The 7,055-nt window shown below is 38.4% G+C and overlaps 2 protein-coding genes and 1 long non-coding RNA gene across 4 annotated transcripts in view; 2 read left to right on the top strand and 1 right to left on the bottom strand.

Moving 5' to 3' along the window:
• Positions 1–6,107, top strand: part of LOC106529767 (uncharacterized) — a 7,381-nt gene extending 1,274 nt beyond the window's left edge. The window contains exons 2-4 of one of the 2 annotated variants that reach the window (XR_001311678.1): positions 541–680; positions 2,572–2,613; positions 6,021–6,107. This is a non-coding gene — a long non-coding RNA (uncharacterized LOC106529767). Of the gene's footprint in view, positions 1–537; positions 681–2,571; positions 2,614–6,020 lie in introns of both variants that reach the window. The other variant, XR_001311677.1, reaches the window with a different exon arrangement.
• On the bottom strand, positions 5,792–6,799 carry cebp1 (CCAAT/enhancer binding protein (C/EBP) 1). The gene is made up of 2 exons (XM_014025269.1): positions 6,432–6,799; positions 5,792–6,348 (listed from the first exon to the last, which is right to left on the bottom strand). The coding sequence occupies exons 1-2, from the start codon at positions 6,687–6,689 to the stop codon at positions 6,058–6,060; spliced, it is 549 nt and encodes a 182-aa protein (XP_013880723.1). The 5' UTR covers positions 6,690–6,799; the 3' UTR covers positions 5,792–6,057.
• The window catches only part of ngdn (neuroguidin, EIF4E binding protein), a gene marked incomplete in the record, with an annotated part of 4,927 nt that continues 4,463 nt past the window's right edge, over positions 6,592–7,055 (top strand). The window contains 1 exon segment of the mRNA XM_014025266.1: positions 6,592–6,691.

The following is a 7,055-nucleotide window of genomic DNA, read 5'->3' as shown; positions in this document are numbered from 1 at the left end:
ATGAGATAGCTTTATGAGATAGTATCTCCATAATTATGAGATACTATCTCATAATTATGAGATAGTATCTCATAATAATGAGATAGCTTAGTCGTAATTATGAGATACTTTCTCATAATTATGAGATAGCTAGGTCATAATTATGAGATAGCTAGGTCATAATTATGAGATAGCTAAGTCATAATTATGAGATACTATCTCATAATTATGAGATAGCTAAGTCATAATTATGAGATACTATCTCATAAGTATGAGATACTATCTCATAATTATGAGATAGCTATCTCATAAGATAGCTAAGTCATAATTATGAGATACAAGTTTTATTTATTTTTTTATCAGGGTGGCGGAAATGGGCTTCCATACAAAAGGAAGGAGGTATTGTACATTTTTATTCGGGTGGGGGATCTAATGACTAAAATAAATACTTTTTTCCTCTTTCAGATTATTAAAAAAAATAGATGGACTGGAGAGGTGTTTCACAGATTCAGTGACAGAGTGAGACGTCTGTTTTTAGATCTCTGCTCTCTTTCACAGCAGCCGCATGATGGGGCCAGAGTTCAGGTAACAAGAAGCGACAGGAGTAACACACGAAGCTCCTCCTCCCTTTGGACCGTGGAAAGAGAGGAGCACATCTTCAAATTATTGGGATGCAGAAGTTTCCACAGGTGAGACAGCAGGTAAGACAACAGGTAGTCCTGAATCCAGCATTTTATTTACCTGAAAATCTATGTTAAACCAAACAAACTGAATTTTCTGCTAAAATCCTGAGTAAAACGGACGCTAAACCACAGCTAAACTTAACAGAAGGAGCTAATACTGAGTAATTAAAAAAACAGAACCAAAACACTAGCTAAGAGCTAAAGGAAAGTTGAGCTAAAAGTAGCAAAATAGCTGAAGTGAAATGTGCAAAACAGAAAAAAAGCTTCACTAAAACTAGCAAAAGGCTTGATGAAATGTAAAGTTGCAAAATTGTAGCTAAAATCTAAATGTAGCAGAAAGCAAAGTAGAAGCTAGCATAGCAAAAAGTTAGCTAATCTCTTGGGCAAGGTAAAAGTAAACAAAGCTAGTGAAATGCTAATGTATCAAAAATTGTAGATGAACCTAAATGCAGCTGAAGGCTATGCAAAATTAGCAAACGGCTAGTTTTAAATGGTTAGCTAGTAGCTAAAAAAGGTGAAATGCTGGCTGAAATAAAATATGTGCTGAAAGCTAAAAATAATAGCAAAAGGATGCCTGAAAGCAAAGCTAAAGAAGCAATAGGTTAGCTAAAAGACAGGTATCATGAAGCTAGCTAGTAGTGAAAAAGTGTGTTAATAGTTAAAAGTAAGAATGCTTAAAGGATTCCTGAATGCTAAAATTAGCAAAAGACTAGCTAGGAGCTAAAGAAGCTATAGTTTGTAGCTAWATAGTTTTATAGAAACTAAAAGTAGCAAAAGACTGATTAAAAGCCAAAAGTTTAAAAAAAGGCTAGCTAAAAGCTAAATGTAGCAAAAGCTTAGACAAAAGTAGCTACATTGGAGTTAAAGCTAAAAATAAGAAAAGGTGTGCTGAGAGATGAAAAAGCAAAAAATGCCTGAAAGCTAAAAGTAACCAAAGGCTAAATATTGCTCAAAGCATCCAAAGTCTAGCTGGAAGCTAAAGAAGCAAAAGRTTAGCTAAAAAATAAAAACACCACAAAGCTAATTAGTGGTTAAACAWAGTGAAAAGTGTGTTAGTAGCTAAAAGTAACAAAACACTGGCTTGAAAGCTTAAAGGAGCAAAAGAATTCCTAAAAGCTAAAAGTARCAAAAGGCTAGCAAGGAGCTAAAGAAGCCATAGATTTGATAAAAAAATAATAAAGCTAGCTAGAAGCTAAARGTAGCAAAAGGCTGATAAAAGTTGAAGATATATAGAATATCAAAAGACTGGCTTAAGCTGAAAAAAGCTAAAAGGCTAGCYKGAAGCTAAATGTCGTAACTAAATTGGAGTTAAAGCTGAAATTAAAAGATTGGCTGAAAGCTAAAATACAAAAATATAATAGCTAAAAGTTAAAAAGTGGAGAAGACCAAGCTAAAAGACAAAAGTAACCAAAAGCTWGTTAAAAGTATCTGAAGTCTTCTGTTCTCAGTTGTCTATAAGTTTGTTTCGGCTCCTACAACAGCTAAAGATCCAAACACTGAGCGTTTATATCTTGCTAACAGACACCTGAACACCTTTGTTAAAGTCGTCTGTAAGAGCGGAGCGTCTTCGGCGGGGCTGTGGTGGTGGGGTTCGGCTGATGTTGAGTAACCGGGTGAGGATTGGGTGAAATACGAGCTTTCTTCACTCTGCGGACTTGTTGCAGTCCGGGGACCACAGATTGCTCCACACAAAGCTGCGGGACATTTCGACAGACGCACTCACACACAAAAAAACGATAAAGAAAAAAAAAGCTTTAATCTGAAGACGTAACAAAGAGCAGCTGTTACACTATCGCTCTCATTTTCTGACGTTTAGCTGACAAAATAAAACCTGTCTTTAAGAAGGTTTTTAGCTTCTTACTGTTACAAACACTGTTTTAACATGTTTCCTGTTTTATTATCTGAACAGTTCATTACAGGTTCGCTCTCATGAACATCCACTGCTGGAAAGGTAATCATATTTTCGCTTGTGTTTGTCTGTTAGCAAAATATCTCTTGATCTGCTGGATGGATTTTAATGAAATCTTTAGGAAATGTTTTCTGAATGTACAWCTACAACTGAATGATTTTTGGAGTCTGCCTGATTCAAGATGGCCGCCACAGATAATAAACCTTAAAAAACACATGAATGGCTATAAATCAGTCGGTTTTACAGGTTTTAAGCTAAAATTTGGCGTGGTAGTAGCTGAGAGTCTTTTACAACATATAGTTGAAGTGCTACTCAGTGAGGCAAATCTTAATTTAAAACAAACATTCAATATTGGACTTAACCTTATTTGTCTGTTAGCAAAATATCTTATGAACTGCTGGATGGATTTTAATGAAACCTTTAGGAAATGTTATTTGAAAGTACATCTAAACTGATTAACCTTTGGAGTCTGCCTCATTCAAGATGGCCACCACAGATAATAAACCTTAAAAAACACATGAACATTATAAATCAGTCAGTTTTAAAGATTTTTAGCTAAAATTTGGCGTGTTAATAGCTGAGAGTATTTCGCGTCATATACTCCAAGTTATACTCAGTGAGACAAATCTTTCTTTAAAACATTAGCATATAAATATTGGCCTTAATTGCATTCGTCTGTTAGCAAAATATCTCACGAACCACCAGATGGATTTCAAAGAAACCCTCAGGAAGTAATCAGCAGGTGAACATCTACAACTGTTTAACATTTGGAGTCAATCCAATTCAAGATGGCCGCCACAGCTAATAAAACATAGCTGAAACAAAATGGGCAGCAACTCTTTCAACACTGCAAACATGGAGCTGGAGTTTGGTCTGGTTGCTTAGTGAGATTGCACAAAAATGTTAATTTCAAACTGTCGTTTTCCTCAACAGGAGCTGGTTTCGGTTTAAAACTGTGGCGTGAAAAGCGGCGGGTGATAATTAAGCTGTACAACTCGCTGTGTGACGTGATAAAACAAAGATTCTGTTGCAGAATCTACATAGTGAGGAAACTGGATAATCTTTGAGTAAATAATGAGAGAGTGAGGTGTCTGGTTTGACGCCTCCCCTGCCTCCTATCTCTGTGGCCCTTCATCACCATCACAGCCACAGGAAGGCCCTGGCAGCCCCGAACGCTGATATTATCTCTGCGCTCCTCATCTTTTGTCCTCTGCTGTGTCGAAATCTTGCCAAAGGGAAACCGCTGGGGCACAACGGTCCGCGGTCCGTTTCTGTGGCTTCAGGGCTCTGATGGTAAAAAAGTGACGAAGGATGCTTTCTAGAATCGATTTTTAAAAAAAAGGATGTCGGGGAATGTCCTGATGTGTGGCAATTGTGATTTTAAAACCTCGCCCTCGCATCGGTTTTGATAAAAATCTCTGTTCTTTTTCCCTGAGTGGTGAGGAGGAGGGGATTACACAACATGAGAGATTCTAAAACACAAAAGCACAACTTTAAATTTATTMTTTTTTCCTCTTTTACACACAAACTACAATATATCTACGTATATTTGTTAACGGTTCAAAAATATTTATCTTTGTTGCTAAAATGAGTCCTTAAAGACGCCATCTTGCCCAGGGCAATTTTCTAAATCTTACTGTCGATTTACACACATTCGTATAGCAAATTAAATAGTTTTATTATTGATCTTTAGAAAACAGGCTGTCCAATTAAAGTAGTTAACAATATAATTAATAAAAAAACTATTGTGTACCTGACAACACCTGCTGACGTCATGAGGAACTCTTGTTCATGTTAACCAGCGGGGTACAAGGGTATATTCCTCTGGAAAATATAATAAAAGATTTACTCAAACCTCTGCATTTTCCAGCCATTTTAAAGCATTTTGCTAAATTATTTAGATCAATAAACAACATAAAATCAGTGTTTTACCTGAACTTTATCTGAGATCAGAACCGAAACTTCCTTAATTATTTTGTTTTCTATTTAAATGAGCTCCAGTCGTTAGTCTTGATTGTATCATATGATACTTTTATTTTGAAATATCCTCTGAATCTTAAAACCTCATCACAAAATGGAACAAGTTCATAAGCCTGAGGAACCAGGGAATAAATCAACTAGACTTTGATAAAATCCTAAAACAATCCTATTCTGTGGCGCCCCCCGGATGGACGGCCCCCTTAGCATCAGCCTCCACTGCCTACGCCACCCTGGAACTAAAATATGATCCAATCTACCTTTAAATTTCAGTTTTTAAACACTTATGGTTGCAGAAATTAACCACGTTTCTCTGCCAGCTGGTCTGGAAATCCCTTTGTTTAATGATTTTAAAGTTAGTGCTGGAGTTCTCCACAACGTCGCTCTAAATAAATAAAAAATAAATCTCTAGAGCTGAGGGATTTGAGAATAAGAAAAACTTGAAAACAAAAACAAAAAATCTTCACAGATTTCAGTTGGTGCTCTTCCTGCAGAGTTCTCCTGTAGAGAAACCAAGTTTCTGAGCTGTTTCAGAAAACCAGTTCTGTAGTATTCCATAGCATGACACTACCGCCACCGTGCTCAACAGTCAGTACACCGTTCCTCACCCTATCCAAGGAGAAACCAACAGCTGCAGTCAATCACCATCGCTAACAAGAACCAGAACTTTCACCTTCAACTTATCAAGGTTTTGAGCCTGAAATGGATAACTTAGAAAATAAATTTTCACAAATCAACCGATCAAAAGCGCAGAAATAAAAGGAAATTAAAAGAAATTCTTTATTTAGGAAAATATTTTTTGCTTTTTATGCAATTTTATAAAAAAAAATCCAGATTTGACAACATTTCAAAATAAAATMTTGGTGGAATTATTTCCACTAACCCGTACTGGTTAGACAAATCAGCTAATAAGAGAAACATTTAGATTTCACCGGCTCCACTACAAACCACGGGTTGTTGAGCAACTCTGTTGGGCAACAGGAGTTGCGACGACAACAAATGTCAGGTATCTGATGGAGCAACGATCAGAAACCAAAATAAAATCACACAAATCAAACTTAGTTCAACTCATTATCAAACACCATGATGTCAATAAATAAAATGTAAAACGCTCACTTCTGTTTCCTGTGGAGCTAAAAACTCCAAGACTTTACTAAAATCATGAAGTTTTATTTATTTATTTTTGTTAAATCGTTAAATAAAAACTAAAATCAGTTAGCGCACGGAGCGATGATCTTCAGCTACTACCAAGCTGAATTTTAGCTGAGTACCCGTATTAATTAGCGGCGGCCATCTTGAAACTCGGCTCAGCAGCTCCTGAGATATTTTGCTAACAGACACCTTCTCGCCTCTCAGGGGGCGGAGCTTAATCAAATCTGTCTCTTCAGAAAACCACCGCTTGCTTCTGCTTTTTTTTTAAACATCTGTTGCAACAACTAACACCAAGTCCGGTTCTGCTTCCTCAATCCCAGAGCCTAACGAGCCCCGGAGTCCTGGTCCCGGTGGACCTCAGAGGCCCGGCTCGTCGGAGCCCGGCAGGTGTCTCTGGGACAGGATGTGTCTCAGGGTGTCCAGCTCCTGGCTCAGCTGTCCCACCTTGACCTGCAGCTTCTGGTTCTCCTCCTGCAGCTGCAGGGCCCTCTGCTGGGTCAGCAGGACCCGGCGCCGGGCCTTGTCCCGGCTCTTCCTCACGGCGATGTTGTTCCTCTCCCGCCTCAGACGGTACTCGGCGCTGTCCTTGCTGATGGTCCTCTTGGCCACCGGGGCCCGCAGGGACGGCAGCAGGAAGGGGGAGAAGTCCTGGTGGGGAGACGGTTATTAGAGAACTAACAGGAGGTGGAGGACGGTCTGGGTCTGGGTCTGGGTCTGGGTCTGGGTCTCACCTGCTGAGAGGTGGTCTGATGATGGTTCTGTCCCCCGGAGCTGGACGTGTTGCTGAGGCAGGACGTGGTGTAGGACAGGTACGGCAGGCCCATCATCTGCTGCCGGTCCTGACAGGGACTGTAGGACATCATGTCCAGCGGAGACATGGGAGCCGCCGGCGCCGCCTGATTGGACGAGCCCAGAACCTGACCGTGGGCCTGACCCGGGTACGAGGACCCCCACTCCTGGATGACAGAGGACACCCTGGAGTCAGACATCTGGGACGGAGAGAAGATTATTTTACAGATGARGTCATTTTTCTGTCCAAACAAATAAAATAAAAATATTTTTAAATGTTTTTTACAAAGTAAAGCAGCTCCAATAAAAATAAAAATGTGTTTTAACATTTATTCTCAAATATAATAAAAACCAAATGAAACAAATTAAAGCAAATTTTTTTATTTTGTATAAAAATACAGTAAAAGTTTGTCTAAATATTATTTCTTTTAACAACAGAATCAAGTTATTCACAGGATAAAACCTGTGAGATAAATTTTTAATTTTAAAACTTTTTAATTGTTTTTGAACTTTTAAACATGAAAACAACAAAACCTCATAATTATTTAAAATATAAAACATTAAAG

Source organism: Austrofundulus limnaeus, unplaced genomic scaffold (assembly GCF_001266775.1).
Source record: "Austrofundulus limnaeus strain Quisiro unplaced genomic scaffold, Austrofundulus_limnaeus-1.0 Scaffold464, whole genome shotgun sequence".
NCBI lineage: Eukaryota > Metazoa > Chordata > Actinopteri > Cyprinodontiformes > Rivulidae > Austrofundulus > Austrofundulus limnaeus.
The sequence above is the reverse complement of the archived record's forward strand: the minus strand, read 5'-3'. Positions and strand labels throughout refer to the sequence as shown.